Source organism: Sorex araneus, chromosome 2, assembly GCF_027595985.1.
Source record: "Sorex araneus isolate mSorAra2 chromosome 2, mSorAra2.pri, whole genome shotgun sequence".
Lineage (NCBI taxonomy): Eukaryota > Metazoa > Chordata > Mammalia > Eulipotyphla > Soricidae > Sorex > Sorex araneus.
In genome coordinates this window covers 196,402,513-196,426,758 of record NC_073303.1, presented here as the reverse complement: position 1 = coordinate 196,426,758, position 24,246 = coordinate 196,402,513, and the positions used below count along the sequence as shown (strand labels likewise).

The 24,246-nt window shown below is 59.0% G+C and overlaps 2 protein-coding genes across 7 annotated transcripts in view; one reads left to right on the top strand and one right to left on the bottom strand.

Annotated features, from left to right (window-relative positions):
- Positions 1-473: 473 nt before the first annotated feature.
- CFAP298 (cilia and flagella associated protein 298) lies at positions 474-10,838 on the top strand. Its single transcript, XM_004620360.2, has 7 exons — positions 474-1,180; positions 4,945-5,112; positions 6,719-6,786; positions 7,859-8,017; positions 9,169-9,300; positions 10,346-10,441; positions 10,522-10,838. The coding sequence occupies exons 1-7, from the start codon at positions 1,042-1,044 to the stop codon at positions 10,633-10,635; spliced, it is 876 nt and encodes a 291-aa protein (XP_004620417.2). The 5' UTR covers positions 474-1,041; the 3' UTR covers positions 10,636-10,838.
- A 12,305-nt stretch (positions 10,839-23,143) lies between these two features.
- EVA1C (eva-1 homolog C) overlaps positions 23,144-24,246 on the bottom strand; it is a 95,225-nt gene continuing 94,122 nt past the window's right edge. For all 6 annotated transcript variants that reach the window (XM_055129505.1, XM_055129508.1, XM_055129506.1 and 3 more), the window contains one exon: positions 23,144-23,685. In XM_055129505.1, the coding sequence (XP_054985480.1) occupies positions 23,300-23,685 (386 nt within the window). In that variant the 3' untranslated portion in view covers positions 23,144-23,299. The remainder of the gene's footprint in view (positions 23,686-24,246) is intronic.

Genomic DNA, 24,246 nt, shown 5'->3' with positions numbered 1-24,246 from the left:
AGGGAAAGTAAGTCTAACCACAGGAAGACTGAGCGAACGTGGGGAATGGGAACTCGCACTGTGATATCACTGGGAACATCAGTTCTAAAGCTCAGATAAAAACTGGACTGGAGAGAAACTCTAGCGACTGGGGGACCAGGATGTGCACTGTTTTTGTAATGATGAAAACGATTTGGGGTGGGAACAACGACTTTGGTTTTCTTATCACTCACGCTGTAAATCTGGAGCCCCGACCTCTGGATTTGGACAGCTAGGCTGGCTCAGACGGCTGCTGCCATGGTGACCTCCCAGCCAACATCCCAGCAAAACTTCCAACCAGCTCTTCTAACAAAACGGTTGCGGGGGGCGTGGCCTTCTCTGACCTCCCTGCCCGGCCGCCCAATCAGCCTCCAGAGCCCGCCTCCCGGCCGGAAACACAAGGCCGTTTCCGAAAGTAAAACCGGCGGGCGCCCCCGGAAGCTGGGGCTGAAGCTGCGCGAGTGAAGGCTGTGGACGGGGAGGCCTCGGGTGCTCGCTCCTCGCACCCATTCCCGACCTCACCATCCCCCTGCCGCCCTGCTCGGCTCTCGCGGTGCAGACTCGAGCCCCGGGCCAGGCGTCCGGGGCTCTGCGCTCCCCTCCTGCGGCCGGGGCTGCTGCTGGTGGGTTTCCCGGCCAACAGCCCCTTCCCGGATACGGGTACAGCGAGTCAAGTTGGCGGCAGCTCCTCTGGGACTACAGTGGGGGGTCTCCGCCCCGTAGCCATATTTTCCCGGGAGCGGGCTACCGGGGTCTCGACGGCCGGCAGAGTGCTCTGAGCGGACGCGGAGGAGCCGCCCCCTCCCACTGCGCGTGCGCGCTCTCTGTGTCTCCCGGTTGCCCCTGGCAGCGGTTACTTCCGGGGGCGTGTCCCGATTTCCCCCATCTCCGCCCCGCACCGAGTGCCCCGGCGCTTGGGGTTCCGGCCTCTGGGCCCCGGCGCTCGTTGGAGGGTCACGGTTGGCCGGCGGCCGCCTCGGCAGGCTTCCCCCCCGCACCCACCCGACCTGCCCGGCCCTCGCCATGGTGCTGCTGCACGTGAAGCGGGGCGACGAGAGCCAGTTCCTGCTGCAGGCGCCCGGGAGCAGCGAGCTGGAGGAGCTGACGGTGCAGGTGACGCGGGTCTACAACGGCAGGCTCAAGGTGCAGCGCGTCTGCTCAGGTGCGGCGGGGTGGGCCAGGAGAGGTCTCCCCCACCCCCCACCCCCCTGCCCCAGGGTTGGAGATGGAGAAGGAGCGGGCGGGGTGGACGCCGCTACCCGGTTCCTGGGAAACCTAGCATCTGGGGAGGCCAAGTGTCCACCACCAGCAACAGGAGCAGCAGCACCCACCCCCCAAGCTTCAGGGAGCAAACCTAACCCCCCCAAAGACGAGGTGCAGAGGGAGGGGGCCCGAGGACTGGGCGCATGGGCGCGTGCCCCGCAACCCACAGGTGCCAGAAGAGGCCATTTGTCGTGGTTTCAAGAATTTCGGGCATTAAAGGGCAGTGTGCAGAGCCTGCAGTAACCCCTGAGCCATCGCCGGCGTCGGGCCCCAAACAAACGAACGAAGTGTTGAATTACAGCTGCCCAGGAGTGGAGCACAGGGCTGGCTGACCCAGGCCCTACTGGAGCACAGGGCTGGCCTGACCCAGGCCCTGGCTTGGATTTTTTTTTCCTTTTGGGTCACACCCGGCGATGCACAGGGGTTACTCCTGGCTCATGCACTCAGGAATTCTCCTGGCGGTGCTGGGGGACCATATGGGTTGCTGGGAATCGAACCCGGGTTGGTCGCATGCAAGGCAAACGCCCTACCGGCTGTGCTATCCCTCCAGCCCCTTGGCTGGGATTTTTGGCACCGTCTAATTCCCTCCCCACTTCTCCCTCTCCTCCACCTGGACACTGGGAATAAAACCCAGGCACCCGCCCCCCTTCCCCCAGCACTGCTGTGGCCCTAAGTGTCAACTACGAAAATGTCAAGTTTGGGGGTTTTTTAAATTTCAGTTTTGGGTCACATCCGAGTGAGCTTACTCCTAACTGTGCTCAGGTATCACTCCTGGGGGTGCTCAGGGGACCGTATGGGGTGCCAGGGATCAAACCCCCAGGGCGGCTGCGTGCCAGACAAATGCCCTCCCTGCTGCACTATGGCTCTGGCCCCATCAAATTCATTTTGTGACTTCCCGAGAGCGAGAGGTGTCTGGTGTGGATTCGTAGCTATGGGTGCCCTGGGGAACCCGGGGTCCTTTTCCCTCCTGCAGGAAACAGCCTGTTTCTTGGGTGACAGTGTTGCCCCATGTGACACCTCACGCCCATCCCCACCATTGATAGTAAATCCCCGCAGTGCCGTGGGTTTACTAGCAGTGCTCCGTCCCGGCTTCCGCTGGATACAGCGGCACTGTTAGGCCAAGCCTAGACTTTGGTATCTTGGAGAAGTCCTGGGGGTGGGGAGGGGTGTGTGTGTGTGTGTGTGTGTGTGTGTGTGTGTGTGTGTGTGTGTGTGTGTGTGTGTGTGTGTGTGTGTGTGTGTGTGTGTGTGTGTGTGTGTGTGTGTGTGTTGAGGATAGGGGTGAGGTAGGGGTGAGAGTCCTGGGGGTGGGGAGGGTGTGTATGTGTTGAGGATAGGGGTGAGATTCCTGGCTTCTCCTTCCATCTGACATCCTTAAAGTTTGTCATCAAATGCACCAAACAACTGTAAAATACTATTTTGTTTTAAAATAGGGGTTTCATTGAGTGGGGCAGTGGGGTGTGAGTGGAGGGGGTCAGGTCAGGGCCTCGCTTCACCTTTCCCAGTCCTAACCCCCCTTATTTTATAAAAGAAAAGCACTGGGGTTGGGAGGAAGGGCGCTGAACGATTACAGCACAGCAGTTAAGGCTGATAGGGGCTTGATCCTGGGGACCACCCATGGTCACAGAGCCAGGACAGAGCCACAGAGCCTTGCACACCCTGGGTGGCAGAATAAATACAAATAAATAAACAAGCATTTGGAGGATCAGAAATGTTGTCTTGCATGCCACTGACCCAACTTGGACTCCCTGGTACCTGCTCCCTGAGCCCTGCCAGGAGTGACCGCTGAGTGCAGAGCCAGGGGTAAGCCCCGAGCATCACCGGGTGTGGCCCAAACAAGGAAAGCACTTGGAGAGAAAAAAAGAAAAAGCTTTTTCATTACCTTTCCCCCTTTCTCTTGAATATGAGATTAATTCCCGTTTTATAGATAATCAAAAACAGGGCTGGGAAGAGAGTTCAGCCTGCTGTGATTTCGGGGGCCTGGGTTTGACCCCCCGGGGCTCCGGGAAGAGCCCTGCGTGGGGAGTTTCCACCACACACATGCTCATGTGCATGCATGCACATGCATACACATGCATGCACATGCATGCGCACACGCACAGTACCAGCTTGACCCACGAGCTCAGAACACACAAAACACAGCATGACCTGGTGTGGGCTTTTACCCCCTCCGCACGTGGCCGTCAGATCCTTGTTTTGTGTCCCTCCCCCGCTCCCCAGGGGAGCCTTGAAGATAAACTGAGTGTCAGGCCGGGCCTGTGTATTTCCTGTTGCCCTGGGCCACTGTGGTTCACACTGGTCCCAGCCCCGTCCGCCCTGCCCCATGCTCATCTGGTGTGGGGACAGACTCGGAATAGCTCCCCCCAGTTCTGTCACATCACAGGCCACGGGGCTCTGTGGCACAGTGTGGCTCAGAAACTGCTTCCACGGGCCAGGAGGACAGAAAGCAGCTCTGCAAGGTGGGAAGTTTGGGAGAAGATGTGTAGGGAATAAAAAAAAAAAAAATGAAAACACAGTGTCTTAGGAAGCATCAGCTGTTGGCCCTGAGCCTGCAAGATGCTGAGGAAGGGAGGCTGATGTCCAGCCTCTGGACAGTCCTGCAAGGCCTTGTATGCTGACTTCCAGCAGTCTGGGCAGGAGCGTGGTGTGGGGGCTCCCCGAGCAGTGCTCGGGGCTAGGGGCCCTCCTGTTCACGCTCAGCCAGGCAGGCCAAGGTTCAGTGCAGGGACCCGAGGATGCAGGGTTGGTGCTTTTGTTCGTTTGTTTCGGGGCTACACCTCGCAGTGTTCAGGGGTTCCTCCTGCCTCTGCACCCAGGAATGACGCCTGGCTGTGCTCAGGGCGCCAGACAGGATGCCGGGGGTCGAACCCATGCCAGCTGCTTGCTAAGCCGTACCGCTACGCTATTGCTTTGGCCCGAGGTGCTGCTGCTCGGGGCTGCCCGCGGCCACCCCTGGCCACGCTGGGGTCACCATGTGGTGCCAGGGATCATCCGCGGGCCAGCACAAACCTGGCACACTTCGTGACCCCGTCCTGTCCCGTGGCCTCCTTTGGGCCTTTGTTAAGCAGTGACTAAGCCTGGGGCAGAGGGGCAGGGCGCGGGGCCCCTGGGTCGCCCCCCAGAGTGCTGCTCAGGGTCCCCCTCAGCCCCACGTGGGGCCAGTGGTGGCACAGAGGTCAGAAATTTTGTCTTGCATGCCACTGACCCAACTTGGACTCCCTGGTACCTGATATATCCCCTGAGCCCCGCCAGGAGTGACCCTGAGTACAGAGCCAGGGGTAAGCCCCGTGCATCACCGGGTGTGGCCAAAACAAGGAAAGCATTTGGAGGGGGGGAAAAATCCTTTTTCATTAGTTTTCCCACTTTCGCTTGAATATGGGATCAATTCCCTTTTTATAGACAATCAAAAATGGGACCAGGAGGGGCTGGAGCAATAGCACAGCGGGTAGGGCGTTTGCCTTGCACTCGACCGACCCGGGTTCGATTCCCAGCATCCCATATGGTCCCCTGAGCACCGCCAGGGGTAATTCCTGAGTGCAGAGCCAGGAGTGACCCCTGTGCATTGCCGGGTGTGACCTAAAAAGCAAAAAAAATAAGGGGACCGGGAAGGGAGTTCCGTCCCAGCCGTCGGGGCCACTGTGTTCCCCCTGTCTTGTGTCCTAGAAGTGGAAGAGCTGGCGGAGCATGGCGTGTTTCTCCCGCCCAACATGCAAGGGCTGACGGACGAGCAGGTGGAGGAGCTGAAGCTCCGGGACGAGTGGGGGGAGAAGTGCGTGCCCAGCGGCGGCGCCGTGTTCCGGAAGGACGACATCGGGCGCAGGAATGGGCAAGGTGAGGCCTAAACATCTCGGCGTCTCCATGGTGCCCGGGGGCCGCCAGCCACTAGTGTAGATGCTCAGACTGACTGGGGTTGGGGGCCAGGGGTGGCGGGGGGCATTGGCACTTTCATCTGGCTGGACCCAGTCCGTTTTGGGGGCAGATTTTGGGGCTTGACTTGGAGCCACACTCGGGGGTGCTCTGCGCCTACTCCTGGCTCTGCGCTTGGGGGCGTCACTCCTGGTGGGTCTCTGAGGACCAGATGAGGTTATGGGGTTTGAACCCGGGTCAGCAGTGTGCACGGCAAGCGCCTTACCCTCTGTGCTGTCTCTCTCCGGTGCCTGGACCCGGCCGTTTGGGGTACGGGCAGTTGCAAACGTCTCAGAGATTGTGTTTTGTCATGGGGTGCCTTAGGAGGGCCCAGGGAAAGGATGTGAATGTCACATGGGGGTTCTGCTTGCATTGGGGACAAGACCCTCATGTGTCAGAGGACATGGAAAGTCTCAGCTGGAGCGATAGCACAGCGGGGAGGGCGTTTGCCTTGCACAGGGTCAACCTGGGTTCGATTCCCAGCATCCCATATGGTCCCCTGAGCACCGCCAGGAGTAATTCCTGGGCGCAGAGCTAGGAGTGACCCCTGTGCATCACCGGGTGTGACCCAAACAGCAGAAAAGAGAAAGACAGTCGGGGCTGGAGAGATAGCACAGCGGGTAGGGCGTTTGCCTTGCACGCGGCCAACCCGGGTTCAAATCCCAGCATCCCATATGGTCCCCTGAGCATAGCCAGGGGTGATTCCTGAGTGCAGAGCCAGGAGTAACCCCTGTGCATCGCCGGGTGTGACCCAAAAAGCAAAAAAAAAGAGAGAGAGAAAGACAGTCTCGGTGGAAGGCAGTCGCTTGCCGTCCCATTCTCAGAGAGGTTCATGACAGACCACCTTCCAACACCTGTCCTTGCACCCCAGACACTGCCATCGGGGTGGGAGTTGGGGGCGCTGCACCCCCACCTAGACACGGAGTAGGTACTCCTTAAATCTCGGGGGTGCTGGGAACTGCTAGTCTGAGTTCCTTTGGAGTTGGACGCTGGGAAGTGGCTGGTTTCGCCTCCGCTCGTGGCCTGCCAACACTCAGTGTCCCCTTGGGAGAGGGTCTCGGGTCTGGAAGGGAACTGCAGCCATCAAGAAGAGGGTCGTGGGGGCCGGAGCGATAGCGCAGTGGATAAGGCGCTTGCCTTGCCTGCGGCCGACCCGGGTTCCATCCCCGGCACCCCATACCGTCCCCCTGAGCCCCGCCAGGAGTGACCCTGAGTCCAGAGCCAGGAGTCAGCCCTGAGCATCACCCAGTGTGGCTCCAAAACCACACAAAGAATGGATGGTGTGACCCGTCGTGCCCAGGGGTTTTGCTTGCAGGCGTCTAGGTCTGCCTTGGCTTCCCGTTCCCGCTCCTCAGTCCGGGTGTCCTTCTCGGAGACCGAACCTGCGGCGCCTGAACCTTTATCCTGTGCGCACATCCCCGCGGGCTGGAGGCAGTGTCACACGGGCCACGGCCGCCGCTGCCGGCCCCACACCCTGTCCTGTTGGGTTCCAGGCGTGGGTCTCTCTGCCCTCACCTTTTTCTTTTCCTAGCCCCAAATGAGAAAATGAAGCAAGTTTTGAAGAAGACTGTGGAGGAGGCCAAAGCCATCATATCCAAGGTATGCGGGGAGCTCCCACCTTCCCTCCTCCCACCATGTCCAGGGTCTGCGGGGGGCTTCCACCTCTCCCTCCACTGCAGCCGCTGCCCTGAGCCCCAGGCGCCCCACTGAGGGGGCCTCCCATCCGCCTTGAGAGAGAGAATCGCCCAACACCCCTCAAAAGCCTCCCTTCCTCTGAGTGAATAGACGCCCCGGCCCCCCTGGCACCCCAGGTGGCTCCAGCATCCCTCAGGCCCACTTGCTGCCCACTTTGGGGTCTGGCTTCTCGCCCTCCCCCAGCTCCTGCCCTGCCTCACACGGGCGTGTCACACGGAGCGGGGCTGGCGGTGTCCGTGTGTGTGCTGGCAGAATGGGGGCAGCGGGCGAGGCGGACCGCGGTTTCTCTCCTCAGCCTGTGCGATCGCCTCAGATCACGTGCCCCCCCCCAGCCGTGACCGCGGCCCCTCCCTCCCTCACTTCCCCCACTGCATGCGGACACCTGCCCCCCCCCCCGAGTCTGCCCACGTGTCCGGGTTCCCCCATCCTGCGGCTTTCCCCAGCCTCGAGGCTGACCCTGGCCAAGGGGGCGCGTACGCTCCATCTCTGTCCCCGGGAGACCCCCCCAACACAGCTGTGCCTGGGATGAAATGGATCTGGCCGCCTTGGCTGAGGTTTCTGGGGGCCTGTGGCTCCCCAGACTTACGGGGGCTCCCGGTGGCCAGGCCTGCCTTCCCGAAGCACCACCGGGCCCTCTCCTTTGGGGGTGCCCCCAGGGAGCCCCAGGGCTGGTTAGCACAGTGGTCAGCACGGGGGCCTCACCCTGAGCCAGAGGGCGGTGGGGCCACAGGGTCCCTCTCCCATCCTGAGGCCGCACACTGGCGAGCAGGACCTGCCCGTGGCCTGGCTCTCTGGGAGAGTGACCCCGGGGCCCTGTGGGGGTTCCCTGTCCAGAGCTTGCACGCCGCTCCTCTGGAGGAGTCCCCGCTTTTCCCGGGAAGGACCCCGTCTTCGAGGGAACCCCTCGGGAGCTGCAGAGGTGGGCTGGGGTCCCGGAGGGGCTGACGGTGCAGCTGACCCCGCCCGGCCCCTGCAGAAACAGGTGGAGGCCGGCGTGTGCGTGACGGCGGAGATGGTGAAGGACGCCCTGGACCAGCTCCGGGGAGCCGTGATGATCGTCTACCCCATGGGGCTGCCGCCCTACGACCCCATCCGCCTGGAATTCGAGAACAAGGAGGACCTGTCAGGCACCCAGGTACCGCGCTCCGGAAGGAGGGGCCGCGCACATGCACACACACACACACACACACACACACACACACCACACCACTCACACATACACCACACACACCACACGCACATCACACATACACCACACACATATACCACACCCCCACACATACACATCAGACACACACAACCCACATACCTCACACACACCACACACCCCACATACACACACACACACCACATATACAGACACACCACATATACACACCACACACATACCTCACACACCACACAGACACCACACAAACATACATATACACACATCACACACCACACACATACACACACCACCCACATACACAGACCACACACATACACACCCAGGCCCGTACACACACACACCTCACATACACACCACACACACACCATACTCACATACCACACACACACAACCCACACACACCTACCACACACACCACATACATGCACACACACATACCACACATACACACACACACCACACTCACACATACCTCACACACACCCATACAGACACCACACAAACATACATACGCACACACCACACACATACACTCGGGCCCATACACACACACCCCACACACACACCTCACATACACACCACACACATACCACATACACACACCACATACACCCCACACATACACCACCACACTCACACACCACACACACATACCACACACACTACACACCACACACACACACACACCACATACACACACCACACACACCACACTACACACACACCACATACACACCTCTGGAGGCCAGGGATGGACGCTGTGCCCTCGGTGCCCGGACATCGCCCTTTTCAGCCTCCCCTGGCCTCGCTGGCTGCCTGCCCGCCTGGCCCCTGAGTGCTCAGTCCCCAGTGCTCTGGACCACAGGCCCCAAGGGGTGTCTCCATACAGCCCCGCCCGTCTAGGTTCTCCCCAATTTTGGCGTGGCACTTGAGTCCCCACTCTGATGGCCTCTCTGGGCGGGGACTAGGGACCCCCAGCAGGGGTCTGCCGCCTCTTGCCCTGCACCCCCCACAGCAGGATGGGGCTGGGGTCTCTGTGTGCTATGAGTGTGCCGGATCGGGGCGGAGCGTGGGGGTTGTCCCCGTCACCTGAGTGGGGGCTGTCCTCGCCGCAGGCCTCGCTCAGCGTCATCGCGGAGGCCGAGGCCCAGCTGTGGTGGGCGGCCAAGGAGCTGCGGAGAACCAAGAAGCTCTCGGACTACGTGGGCAGGAATGAGAAGACCAAGATCATCGTCAAGATCCAGCAGGTGCGTCTGGACACGCCGGCCGGGGGGCGGCACTGGGGCTGGGGGCCTGCCCTGCCCTGCCCTGCTCAGCTTTGAAAGTGCGGCCAGGAGGGGACTGGGGCGGTGGCATAGCGGGGAGGGCACTCGCCTTGCAAGCAGCCGGCCCGGGTTTGATCCCTGGCACCCCACATGGCCCCCTGAGCACGGCCAGGAGCAATTCCTGAGCATCACTGGAATTGATGCAATCCCAAAAGCAAAACAAAAAATAGATATGTACACATGTTTTGCCAGTCAGAGAGCTTGTGTAGTGGGAAGGGCGCTTGCCTTACATGTGGCCTACCCGGGTCCCATCCCCCCGCGTTCTCCAGGTCTCCAGGAGTGATCCCTGAATGCTGAGCCGGTAGTGGCCCCTGGGTACTGCTGGGAGTGGCCCCAAAACCAAGAAATAAAATGTGGCCGAGGGAATCTCAGACACTTGCCTTGCATGAGGCTGACCCAGGTTGAATCCCACATCCTGCTCCCCGACCACTGCCAGGGGTCACTCCTGAGCACTGAGCCAGGAAGAGTCCCTGAGTGCCTTGGAGCGAGGCCCCCCAAGCAAAACAAAGCAAACAGTGGCAAAGGGGCCAGGAGACAGCTCCTGGGGGCCGCTGTGGGCAGCCTGGATTACAGGAGCGACCCCCGGGCCCTGCTGAGTGTGGCCCCAGGACAGAAGACAAAACAAAGCCTGGGGGTGCCGTGACTGCACAGTTGTAGCGTCCCCTGCCATGGAATGGCCCAGTGTGAGTCCAGACGAGGCTCCGAGTGGGTGGGAGTGGTCGCTGCAAGGCCCAGGGCCCTGCCCGCCGCGTCTCGGGGGTCCAGGCCAGGCTGGGGAGAAGGTAGGACGCCCCGGCAGTCACGGGGTGTTTGCCCGAGTTCACTCCTCCCGCCCTGCTCTTGTGATGGGGGAGGGGTCCGGGGGGCCCCCACGAGCCCTGCCCCCTGGGAGGCCCCGTGCAGCTCCCCTGCGGGCCGGGCTGGGGGGCCCCCGCCTCGCTCCCCACTCAAGCCCCCGTCCCTGCAGCGGGGCCAGGGGGCCCCGGCCCGGGAGCCCATCATCAGCAGCGAGGAGCAGAAGCAGCTGATGCTCTACTACCACCGGAGGCAGGAGGAGCTCAAGGTGGGCGCCTGGCCGGCGGGGGGCGGGTGGGGGGCGGCCTCCCTTCCGCCTCGCCCTGAGCCAGCCCCGTCTCTCCCCAGAAACTGGAGGAGAACGAGGACGATGACGCCTGCCTCAACTCCCCGTGGGCAGACAACACGGCGCTCAAGAGGCACTTCCAGGGCGTGACGGACATCAAGTGGAGGCCCCGGTGACGCCCCCAGGAGGGACCGCAGTGCAGTGGCCACCCACCCGCCCGCCGCAGAGGGTGTTGGAGTTAGGTGTTTATGGGGTGGGGTTTTTTGGGGTTTGGATTTTTGAAAATCAAACTTGCTAGAACGTATTAATACATTATTTTTTTAGAAACAGAAAAACTATATGGAGCTAGAGCTTAGTAAATAGATCCTCAAAGAATCTGTCTGCAGTGTTTTGATTCCAGGACAACTGTTCCGTATTTGAGGTTTGTTAAAATACTCAGATGAGGGTGCTGGGTGTTTTGTTGTTGTTGTTGTTGTTGTTGTTGCTGTTATGGTTATGCGGGCCTTGAACCCAGGGCCTCAGGCAGGCAAGTGCTCTAACCATTGGACAACATCCCTGGCCCCTCAGTGATTTGTTTTTGTCTGGGTGGTGCTAGGGTGGAACTTTCTCTATTCTGACAGGGTTGGTGGACGGGAAGAGAAAGTGCCTATTTGAACTTCAGCAGAGCTGCTGAGACACAGCCCTGGGTGGCCACAAGAGGTCACTGTCCCACCTTTCTCCCTGGGGCTGCTCCTCCTGTCCCTCTGCTGTGACAGGCTTAGGATCCACGGGAAGACCCGCACAGGGGGAGAGAGAGAGAGAGAGAGAGAGAGTGTGTGTGTGTGTGTGTGTGTGTGTGTGTGTGTGTGTGTGTGTGTGTGTGTGTGTGTGTGTGTGTGTGTGTGTGTGTGTGTGTGTGTGTGTGTGTGTGATAGGGGAGGATCACCCGGGGAAGACCAGCAGCACAGGGGTGTGTGTGGTGTGTGTGTGTGTGTGTGTGTGTGTGTGTGTGTGTGTGTGTGTGTGTGAGTGAGAGAGAGATAGGGGAGGATCACCAGCATGGGGTCTGTGTGTCTGTCTGCCTGCCTGTCTGTCTCTTGCACCTGCCAGGTGGCGTCCACCAGCTGGCCAATGCCCAGCTGGCCTGGCATCAGCAAGGGGTGTGTAAGTGTGTGTGTATGTGTGTGTATGTGTGTGTGTGTGTGTTGCACCTGCCAGGTGGCGTCCACCTGCCGGCCAGTTCCCGGCTGGCCTGGCTGGCCGCCTGGGGGACCCTCGTGGACCCCGCACATGTCAGGGCTTTCCCAGCCTCTCCAGTCTACTGGGAGCCCCAGGCCTTGGGCCGACCTTTGCTTTCACACCCTCCACCTGGGCACCGGGACTCTGGGGGCCCCTCCCGGGACCCTGCACGGCCGCCCCAGATCTCGCCGGTTTGTAGTGGTGGGACAGCCCCCAGGTGGGGCTGAGGAGTGAGGTGATGGGGCCCCTGACCGAGATCCCTACCCGGTGCCTGACCGTTCGGGTCTGTTGTCAGCACCGGGAAAAGGGCGTTGGCGTGGGTTTCTCTCAGGCTTCCACCACGTGCACATGTTCCACACACAGGTCTGGGGGCCACAGCTAGCTCTGTGCTTGGGGGTCTCTCCCAGGGGTACCTGGGGCGGGTCCCCTTCCTGGCACCACCTGGATCCCCCGCTTCCTCCCCCCGCATCCATCACACATACGTTGGGAGACAGCAGTGCTCAGGGCTGAGTCCCAGCTCTGCACACAGGGATCACTCCGGGGACCCTGCGGGATGCTGGGGATCAAACTCGGGTGGGCCACGTGCAAGGCGAATGCCCTCCCCGAGGGGCTGTGGCTTCCGCCCCTCATTTGTGTCCCTAGGGGCACGGAGCCCAGGTTCTGAGACACGGGAGCACACACGCTCCTCAACGCCGGCGCCAGCCGCCTCACCAGCGTGTCCTTGTCAAGTGACGTCACCCTTGGGTGAAGCGAAGGTGGCAAAGACCATCTACGACTCGGCTTCTGTCCCTGACACCCACCCAGATGTGCTCAGGGGTGACCAACTCAGACGGAGCCCTCGAGCACAGCCGGGCAGGCTGCATGGGGCAATTCTCGTGGCTTCTGTGGCACAGAATGTTCCTGCAGTGGTTCCAGTGGGGTGCCCAGGGCTTGCTGCATGCCCGTCCAGCCCCTCCCCCACCCCCACCATAGCGGCATCCTGGTCTGGGGGTCTGGGTGGCCCCAACTGCCACCCTGTCCCTCAGCCTCACAGCCACCAGCCACTCACTTTTTTTTTCTCTTTTGGGTCACACCTGGCAATGCTCAGGGGTTCCTCCTGGCTCCGCACTCAGGAATTACTCCTGGCAGTACTCGGGGGACCCTATGGGATGCCAGGGATCGAGCCCTGGTCGGCCACATGCAAGGCAAACGCCTTACCTGCTCCAACCCCAGCCACTCCCTTTTGAGTGCAGAGCTCTCCCAACTGAGCTCGACTTGGGCCCCCGTCACCACCCGAGGGAAGAGAGCACCCCTCAATCTCTGGGCCTGAGCACTGAGAGCAGAGAGCCCTCCCCTCCCGCCAAAGGAAGACGGGGAGGGAAAGTCCCCATGAGCCAGCCTGGGCTGTGCCCACCTCGGGGTGCTCCGTGCTGTGTGTGGCTGGGTCATGTGTGCCCCATCTGTGCTCTCAGGTGGCTGACCCAGGGCGCCCCGGGACGTGTGTCAGTTTAGTCCTGGCCACGCAGGCCTCTGGCTCAGCAGAAGATGGGTCTTCTGGGGGTGCGAAGGGGGACGGACACGCCCCTAGCTCTCTGCCCAAGGGTCACTCTTGGCTATGCTCAGGGGACCACATGTGGTCCCAGGGATCAAACCCCGGCTGGCAACACTCAGGGCAAGTGCACAAGGCAAGGATAGTTTGGGATCCACGCCCAGTCCCACTCAGGGGTCACTCCTGGCGGGATCAGGGGCCCAGGTGCGGCTGACCCGGCCTTCTAGTCTGCTTCCTACAGCGTTGCTGTCTGCCAGGGAACTGCCTGTCCTGGGGTCTAGCCCATTCTGAGCCAGCAAACGCCTCAGCAGGTGGCACGGCGTTCAGGACAGGGTCAGCCCAGGACAGGGCTTGGTCTTGGGAGTGACCGGCAGGTCCCGTCAGCCAGCCTTGTCCAAGGAAACATCCAGGGCCCAGGACTGGCCACGGGTGCCAACAGGTTCAGTGTGACCCGTGGCCTCCTGCTGGCCACGGGAGCCACAGCACCAGGTTTCCGGCAAGACAGCCAGAAACGCGCCTGTGGGGGAACAACCTGGACAGTCGGGGGGTTACATCCCCCTGGGGTGGGCGCCCTGACGCGGGCTCGGTGGGAGCCTCGGGCATGGCTGGTGCCACTGGTGGTGGCAATGGCACTGCCCTGGTCTCCATGAAGGCACCGAGGGGTCTGGCAAGCCACCTGAGGCTACACAGCTTCAGAAGGGCAGAGGTGGGAGGTGGGCCCAGGTCAAGCTAAGGCAGGGCTTACCCTGCAGACCCCCACCCCGGCCGGGTTCTGCTCAGACAGCACGCCACGTGGAAGCACCCCACACTCTGCCACTTCAGAATACACAGTCAAGGCAGGCACCCCCACACAGACACAGAGACATGCATGCACATGCACACATGTACACATGCATGCATACGCACACGTGCACATGCCACATGTGTGCACACATGCACACACATGCATACATGTGCACATGCACACATGGTGCACGCGCATGCACGCACACGCAGACATCAAGGTGCCTGCACATAGACACACACCTGCAATTTCAAACGTGCTCTTAAAGACAGAGGGAGAGAAGACACAGGGACAGGCCCATACCTGGACATGCATGCACGCGTTCATATATACATAATGCTCCCACGGCGATGTGCATACACATGTGCATAAGACAACCAGTGCAGATGAGCATGTGTACACACACATGTAGGTTGAGGTACCTGCACACACACTGTGGGACTGGCACACACACGTACTGATGTGCACACACATATGTTCACATGAGCACACATACATGCTCATGTGCACCCACATATATGCACACATATGCGTATGTACAGAGATGCATTACATACATGTGCTGAGATGCACACACATGCACCACACTGGGGTGAATACATACATACATGCACACACATGTCCAAAGCAACCGTGTACACAGAAGTGCCTGCACACATGCGAGCACACACATATACATACACCCAGGTGCTGCATGAATACACATACAAACGCTCATGAGCACACCGGGGTGCATGTACACACACACACACACACACACACACACACACACACCTGCACAGCCATCTGAGTTCAGTGTGTCTTTCAAGCAACTTATCACTGGGTGGAGGAACAAGCAAACAGCCTGACGGTGGCGCGGGCTCGGGACGGAGCGCTGCGTTGACGGGGCTGGAATTGGAAGGTGCTGACGGACAGACCCCCCCGCCCCGCAGAGGCACAGCCTGGCTGTTGAGTCACGGGGAGTTGCTGGCGCCCGAACAAACACCAATTGTGTTGGGGAAGTGAATTTGAACAGGACCCTCTCCCCCACACCATCCCCCAGAGTGGCCAGAGACACGAGGGCAGTGGGGTGGGGGCCATTGCATCCTGGACTGGACCCCCAGAATCCAAACTCGGGCCCAGCCTGGGTTGCTGGGGAGACCAGGAGCCACCGTCTGGGGTTTTCTCCTGGGGCTCGCACTCCTGGGGGCAGGGGCAGCCACGGGGCCCCGGGGCTCAGAAGGGCTTTGTTCCCCCCCACCCCCCCCACGCCCAGGGACTCGATCTTCAGACACTTGACTCTCGAGCCCTTGAGTGAATCTTGCTGAAATAAATAATCGCCTCTGGGCCCCGTCCAAGTTTGTCCTGGGAGCCTCTTCTCTTTCGGCTTCGAAGAATATTAAAAGGGACTGAAAAGAGAGATTTAGGAATGAATGGCAGCATTTCAACTCGGCACGAGACCTGGGAAGGAGCAAATGCTGGAACGTTCCTTCGGCCAAAACCCTCCTGGAAAGCGAGGGAGGGCAGAAGCTGGTGGTGACTGCGAGGGGATGTCCCCATTCTCCTGGCCGGGACCTTTGCTGCTGACATCAGGCGACAGCCCCTGCCTCTGGGTGCCCTGGACCCCCTGCTTTTAGCCCTGATCATCCCAGGTGGCAACAAAAACCCTTGGTCCCAATAAATCAGAAAAGCCGATCACCTAGTGCAGATTCTGGGGGTACAAGGAACACTCCAGGAACCCACTCTAGCAAGCCGGGGACCCAGTTTTGTTTTTATTTAAATTTTTTTAATTTTAATATATCACCGTGAGATGCAGTTACAGTCTTACAACCTTGATGATTACCTTTCGGTCATACAATGTTCGGGTACCCATCCCTCCCCCCCGTGCCCATTCTCCACCACCAATGTTCCCAGCATCCCTCCTGGCCCCCCCCCCCCGCCCCACCTCTGTGGCAGGCACATTCCCTCTCACTCCCTCTCTCCTTCTGGGTGTTATGGTTTGCAACACAGGCACTAAGCGGCCATCATGTTTGGGGACCCCATTTTTATTTGATTTCAAAGAGCATCTCCATCAGGCCCGGAGAGACAGGTCAGCGGGGCAGGCACTGGCCTTGCACCAGGTTTGATCTCTGGCACCATACGCCGTCCCCAGAGCCCCAGCAGGCGTGACCCCTGAGTGCAGCGCCAGGAGTAAACCCCAAGCACAGCCAGCTATGGTCCACCCTCGCCCCCCCCCGCCCCCCCAAACAGGGATATTGGCTCAAGCCTGCCAGAGGGTTGAATACTAGTCATAGGATGGGCTGCTGCGGGGGACCACCAGGGCCGCCCTGGCCGTGCTTCGGGACTTGGCAGCAAGCTGTTCCGGGAGTGACCAGGGTCTTGCACAATACAGCGCCTGTCACTGACCCTGGGCTATCTCCAGGCCCCGTTACACTTCCTGTTTTGTAATATGGCGGCAGGCCTTTTCACGTTGGTGTCCACAGGTGTGCTGTATTTAAGGACACTGTACATCGCAACTCTTTATTGCCTTTTCCTGAACAGCTAGAATTCTTCCCCAAACTTTTTCACAAGAAAAGAAGTCAGGCTGGAGCAATAGCACAGCAGGTAGGGCATTTGCCTTGCACACAGCTGACCCGGGTTCGATTCCCAGCATCCCATATGGTCCCCTGAGCACCGCCAGGGGTAATTCCTGAGTGCAGAGCCAGGAGTAACCCCTGAGCATCGCCAGGTGTGACCCAAAACTCCCCCCCAAAAAAAAGAAAAAAGAAAAGAAGTCAAGACTGGTCTACAGTTGGAAGTGTCCATAAGTGGTGTGTGGTGGGGACGGGAGTTAGCATAGAGAAGGGACACCATGATGATGCTAGCTGGAAGTGATCACGCTGGACAAGAACTGGGTGCTGAAAGGAGATTAAGGGACACACATGAGAACCTGTCAGTACCTGAATTGCAAATCATAGTGCCCAAAAGGGGGAGAGAGAGAGAGGCAGAGAGAGAGGAGAGAGAGAGAGAGATGAGAGAGAGAAGTGCCTGCTTCAGAGGCAGGCAAGGGTGGGTGGGGGGCAAGGAAACTGGGAACATTGTTGGTGGGAAATGCACACTGTGAAATAACAACATTGTATGACTGAAACCAAATCATGAACAATTTTGTAACTATCTCACAGCTGCTTAATTAAGAGAGAGAGAGAGAGAGAGAGAGAGAGAGAGAGAAGTCAAGGGGAGATAGGGCATTTGCCTTATATGAGGGTGACCTGGCTTCAATCCCTGGCACCCCAGATGGTCCTCCAAGCCCACCAGGAGTGACGCCTGAGTGCAGAACCAGGAATAATACCTGAGCACAGCATCACCAAAGAAAGACACCCCTCCCTCACCAAAGAAAAGGAAAAGAACAGAAGAGAAAGAAAGAAAGGAAGGAAGGAAGGAAGGAAGGAAGGAAGGAAGGAAGGAAGGAAGGAAGGAAGGAAGGAAGGAAGGAAGGAAGGAAGGAAAGGAGGGAGGGAGGGAGGGAGGGAGGGAGGGAGGGAGGGAGGGAGGAAGGCATCAGATGGTACAGTGAGGAAGGCATTTGCTTTGCACACAGCTGACACAGGTTTGATCTCTGGCACCACATATGGTTCCCTAGAACCTATCAGGTGTCACTCCCTTAAAAAAAATAGAGAGAGAGGGAGAGAGGGAGGAAAAAGAACAAAACCAATATGCAGGGCCAGAAGTTAGTCCATCACACATCTAGCATGCAACGCCCCTCCCCCCCCCCCCCCGCACACACACCACATGGCACCACATCAAGGCGCCACGTGTGCCCCTGAGCACTTCATGGGAGACCACCAGCACCCAGGGCCGTGCTGAAGCCCAGCTGAGTGAGAATACCCAGGAGGGATCCCCCAGTGCTGCTTGGGAGACCCCAAAATGACCAAAACTCCAACAGAAAACGCCAAACCAATAACCCCTTCCCTGAAAAAATTTTAAAAGGTACGGGGGCTGGAGTCACAGCTCAGTGGGGAGGAGGTTTGCCTTGCACGTGGCTGACCCGGGTTCGATTCCCAGCATCCCATATGGTCCCCTGAGCACTGCCAGGGTTAATTCCTGAGTGCAGAGCCAGGAGGAACCCCTGAGCATCAACAGGTGTGATCCCAAAAGTCAAATAAATATATACATCTATAAATTTTTTAAAGAAAATAAATCAAATATGTGAGTCTGTAACTGTACCCTCACTGTGACTCATTAATTAAAAATAAATAAATTTAAAAAAAAAGAAAAGAAATCAAGGTGCAGAGTCCCTACTAAATGTTCAGGGGGTCCACAGCTGCAGTTCACCCCATTTCAGGCCCGGGCCGCTCCACATCGGCCAGGGGAATTTTTTTTTTAAGTTTTTGAATTTTATTGAATTATGTTTCTTCTTCACCCTCCTGGAAGGACGAAGAAGGTTCTCTGGAAGAGGCGGAATATGAGGAAGTGCACACACTTCCCGTTCCCGACCCAGCCCTGAGCAGCGGCTGGGAGCAACCCCGCCCAGGTCTGAAGGGGGCACACGGGGCAGAGGGGTCGGGCCGGGTAGCTTCTATGGAGACCGGAGCTTTCCCGCAAGACCCTCCTTGGGGCCGCCCCAGCCAGCGCTCCCGGACTCCAGGGCGGGCGGGAACCGTCCAAGGTCAGGTTCAACCCGGCACAATCAGAGGTCAAGTTCCCAGGAAGGAAGTGGGGGCGGGGGGAGGTGAGCACTGTCCAGGGCGCATTCTTCTGGGCTGAATAACACATTCTGCCACTCGGCATTGTTAGGGGCTGGGAAGGTTTCTTTCCCGTTCTCTCCTGGAGTGAGGTAACGCCGGGCTGAACCCCCCCTCTCCTCTCCTCTCCTCGCCTTCCCTTCCCCCGTCAGCAGAGACTCTTTTTCCAGGTCACACTGGAACTGAGTCACAGCTGTCCCCGTGCGTCCTCCCCCCCCCCCCCGGGGCCCCACGCCCTCCTCTTTCCCAGGCTGACGTGGTTCCGGTTTTTTTTCTGTCCTGCAAAGACCCCGGTGCAAGGAGTCGGGTTGGAGCCGCGTGGAGACAGGGGGTGCCAAGGTCCCCCCATATGCGGAAACCACCAGCTTTCCTCTCTTTGTTCTGCCCCCGGGTGCCACAGGCTGAGCTCACGGCTTGGGGGGCCACTTGGCATCAAAGCTGGAAGCGGGTCTTGCAGCTCAAGATAAATTCCCATAACGTGGGCGTCTCAGAGAGGCGTGCAGGAGGAATGCCATTTAGGTTGCAGCGAGCTTCAGGCCGTGATGGGGAACCTGGAGAAGAAGGGGCTGGCCAGGTGGGCGAGCAGTTACCTTGCACGCATGAGACCTGGGTTTGATCCCTGGCAGCACACAGAAGCCGGGATGAATGTGGGGGCAGGTGACTGGGGCCTGGACATCAGGGATGTTCACTGCACCCCATGTGCTGGGGTGAGGCGGTGCAGGACAGATCTGTGCTTTGCTCACTTCTGAGCTCCTCAGACCAGCGGGAGCGCTACTGGCAGCTTTCAAATCTCATCGAGGACCAGGAAAATGCCCATCCAAAATGCTACCCTGAAGTAGCAGCCCATACCCTTGGGAATGGCTGCCCGACCCAGATGAAATCCCGGCATGGGTGAGGAAGCGGAGGAAAAGGGAAAGCCGGGTGCCTTGCTGTGGGTGCTCATGGGACAGGGGGTGGGCATTGGGTAGGTGCCATCACAGTGGTGGGCATTCCTTAGAAAAAGGGAAAGTGGAGGCTGGAGAGATAGCACAGTGGGCAGGGCATTTGTCTTGCATGCAGCCGACCCAGGTTCGATCCCCGGCATCCCATGTAGTTCCCCGAGCACCTGCAGGAGTAACTCCTGAGCAATGCCATGTGTGCTCACCAAAAATCAAAAGAACAACAACAACAACAAAAAAAAGAGGAAGCATGGCAGGTCCAGAGAATAGTCCAGAAGGGTCGGGCATTTGCCTTGCTCTCGGCTGACCCTCATCTGATCCTGAATGCCATACGTGGTCCCCAAGGGCCCCACGAGAGACTCCCTGAGCACTGCCAGAGCTGGCCTCGGCAGCCCCACTGGGAACCCCCTACGCCCCAGTGATTCTGATCCTGACGGTGCATCTGGAGAGTCTGGGAACACAAACGACTTGGGAGATGCTCATCGCGTTTTCTGTGCACGGCAAAAACACAGCCTCCCTTCGTGTCCACAGACAGAGGATGGGGGAGCAGGTGCAGGGCCAGAGCAATCACCCGGTGGGACAGTGCTCCCCTCGCCTGCAGCTGGCCTGGACCCAGCCCCCAGCACCCCATATGATCTCGTGAGCCCCGCCAGGAGTAAGCCCTGAGCACAGAGCCCAGGAGTAAGCCCTGAGCACAGAGCCCAGGAGTAAGCCCTGAGCACCTCTGTGCGCCCTGACGTTCGCCAGTGGGTATTTCGGGTCCAGTTTCCCTGCAGGCAGTGGGACCTCCCCAGTCCGCGTGGGCAGCACCCACCACGCTGGGCACACGGGCACCCCTCCAGCCCCAAGGCTGGCATCTCTGCACAGAGCGCGCGGGTCTGGAATAGCACCAGGCAGCTGCTTCTTGGGGGTGCCTGGAGCCGGGACTTTGCAGCCCCCTGCCAGCGGGTGCGTGCCCAGGTCTCCTGGGGAGAGCCCACCCCCGCCACGCCGCCCGCCCCCAGGAGCGCCCTCCCGGGGCGTGCCCGTCTCAGCAATGCTCGCCCCCACCTCCTGGGCAAGGTGCCCGGGCCTTGGCCTCACACACCCCCAGTTCCTCCTCAGAACAATGCGGCATTCTCTGGCGCTCCGCGAGCACAGCGCACCGTGTTTGGCGTTTGCACCGGCCCGAGAAGGACCGTGGCCTTGGCAGATGGGTCCTGGGCAGCTTCCTGGGGTGGGGTGGGGTGGGGTCCTGGCGGGGGAGGGGCTGTGCATGAGGGTGGGGGCCGGGAGGGAGAGGGAGAAGAGGAAGGTCCTGGTGGAATTCACCCTGGGCTGAATGTGGGCACAGCGCTGGCCCCCGCTGGGAAAGTGACATCCTTTAGTCCCGCTCTGGTCTCTGCAGCCCCGGGAGCTGGAGGGCTGATGTTTCGCTGTTTGCTGTTTGGGGGACCACGCCCCACTGTGCTTGCTGCTGGCTCTGTGCTCAGGGAGCACTCCTGGCGGGCTCGGAGGATGGGATGGGCTGCCCGGGATCCAAACCTGGGTGGGCGGCGAGCAAGGCAAACGCCCCAGGCAGGGCGCTCCTGCTCGGGCCCAGGTGGATGGTGTCTGAGTTACCTGCAGCCCAAGGAGGGGCCGCTGCAAATTAGCACCGGAGGCCACTGGAGCACCGTGCTCAGGGGGGTGGGAAGGATTCTCTGCGCTTAGAAGACAGCAAAATCCGAAATCCGAAAGCAGAGGCGAGGGGCGGGGCCTGCTGTGCGCTCAGCTACAATGTAGCTTCTTGGAGGGCCCCAGGAAGAGCCCAGCGGGAGTCGCCTGGGTCCCTGCTGCTGCCCTGGTTGGGTTCGGTCCTCAGCGCTGCACAGGGTCCCCCCACCAGGAGTGACCCCTGAGTGCAGAGCCAGGAGTAAGCTCAGAGCCAGTCGGGTGTGGCCCCCAAACAAAACAGAACTAAAGCTTTTTGCAGCTTAACCCTTTTTCTGTCCCCCTGGGAAGTTGAGGAGACTCTAAGGGGAAGAGAACTGACATAAACTGGCCTGAGCTGCTGGTGAAGGGGGGAGGAGTGTGTGTGTGTGGGGGGGGGGGGTTGCGGTATGAGCCTTGCCCCCATGCATTCTCTCTTGCACCAAGAAGGCCAAAATAATTTATTTTCTGGCCCTTGGAGAAAATAAGGGGGCCCGAGTGATAGGACAGTGGGGAGAGTGTTTGCTTTGATTCCCACCCCCCCACAACACACACACAACATCCCATATGGTCCCTGAGCACCGCCAGGAGTAATTCCTGAGTGCAACGCAAATAGCCAAAAATAAATAAATAAATAAATAAATAAATAAAAAAGGAAAAGAACAGTAAGGGCCTGAGAGAAAGTTCAGGAAGGACGGTGCGGCCTTACGCTGGTGGACCCTGGTCTGAACCCCCAGCATTGCATAGGGTCCGCCGAGAACCATCAGGGTTACTCCTGAACCCTGGAGATTTGTTTAAGGACTTCATATTCTTAAACATCCCCGAACAAAGCAGTGCATCATTTAAAAAGCAGATCTAATACAGAGGCAGAAACAGCCCCTGAGGGTGTGGCCCGACGCCACCCCTAACCCCACCCCCAATAAAAAGAGAAAAATCATCAAACCCCGCTCTGAAGAAATAAAGTGAGCAATTAAAATCTATCCCAGAGGGGGGTGGGCAGAGTGATAGCACCGAGGGTAGGGCATTTGCCTTGCACGCGGCCGACGTGGGTTCGATTCCCAGCATCCCATATGGTCCCCCAGCACCGCCGGGAGTAATTCCTAAGTTCAGAGCCAGGAGTAACCCCTGTGCATCACCAGGTGTGACCCAAAAAGAAAAAAAAAATCTATCCCCAGGGGGCTGGAGCAATAGCACAGCAGGTAGGGCACTTGCCTTGCACATGGCCAACCCGGGTTCCATTTCCAGCATCCCATATGGATGTCCGCCTTCCCCCAAGGACCGCCAGGAGTAATTCCTAAGTGCAGAGTCAGGAGTAACCCCTGTGCATTACCAGGTGTGACCCAAACAGCAAAAAATAAAAAAACTTTAGAAAGTCTATCCCCAGTGCCAAAGAGATGGATAGCTCCGAGGACGGGTACTTCCCTTGCACACGGCTGACCCAGATTTGATCCCTGCCCCGCCACCCTATGGGTCCCTTAACACTGCCAGGAGGGACCCCTGAGTGCAGAGCCGGGAGTAAGCCCTGAGCGCCACCAGATGTGGCCCCAAAACCAAACCCTCCAAAACCTCCACCACCCGGGGCAGGAGCTCAGACTTCTTGCTCTGAAGAGAGCATCCTTTTTGTTTCCTGGAGGGAGGGAGAGAGCTTCTTGCACAGCCGAGGTGCTAGTGACAGCCCTGCAGTGGCAAGGATTTATAACACTTGATTTGTAACACTTGATCTGTAACACTTGATCTGTAAAGACTTGATACTCGGAGGCATAGCCAGGTCCACCCCAGCCGCTCTGAGTATGGTCACCCCCAGACAGGAATTTAAATAAACACAGACAACGGCGCTGTCCCCTCTCTGCATTTATTTTGAGAGGCGCCGTAAACGGTTTCCAACGTGCCCCTCGGAGCTCTCGGCCTTCACGATTCTCCTTCATAGAAGGTACAAGTGAAGCAAGGTTGGGCGGGGGGTGTGTGGCGGAGACCCTCCCATCTTCCAAGGGTGGGTGGTTTTCAGTAAAACTGCCCCATGTTCCTCGGGAGTGACGTGTCCAAGCCGCTGTTCAGCCAGATTTCCTGGATGATTTGTTCCCGCCGCTCAATCCTTTCCGCCAGCTCCGCGGCCTCGATGGACGTGTAGCCGGGGTAGGAAGTCCTGCTGAAGCCCGACAGCTGCCCCTGAATATCCGAGTCCGAGGAGTGCTCCTCCCCCTCCTCCTCCTGGTCGTCGTCGCTGTCCTCCTCCACCCGGTCACTTCCCGGGACCAGGCGCTCCTGGGCCAGCTGCAGCTCTCGGAGGTCCCGGGCGCAGGACACACGCATGACCAAGGCGCACAGCGTGAGCGCCAGGCCCACGCAGACGCTGGACACGAACAGCAGGGCCGCTCTCTCCGGGTGGGCTGTGCGGGGAGGAGGGAGAGTCAGACGCTGAGTCAGCCCGCCCCGGGTCCCACCAGTACAGACGCTGGGGAAGGCAGCGTGGGCCGCTGAGACCCCCACACCTGACTGCTCCTATAACCCCATGGATGAAAACATAAAAGATGCTATAAAGATGCTAAGAAATGCTCAGAAAAGGGAGCTGGATTTGCTGAAAAATAGACATATGCGAGTGGCCAAAAGGCACATGAAAAAATGCTCCACGTTACTAATCATCAGGGAGATGCAAATCAAAACAACAATGAGATATCATCGCACACCACAGAGACAGGGACACATCAAAAAGAACAATCAGTGCTGGTGCAGATGTGAGGGGAAAGGGATGCTCTTTCACTGTTAGTGGGAATGCCGACTGGTCCAGCCTTCTTGGAAAACAATATGGACATTCCTCAACAAACTAGAGATTGAGCTTCCATATGACCCAAGTGCCCAAGAACAGACAAATAGTTAAAGAAACTTTATATATCTGCACAGTGGGATAGTATGCAGCTGTAGAAATGATGAAGTCATGAAATTTGCTTAGA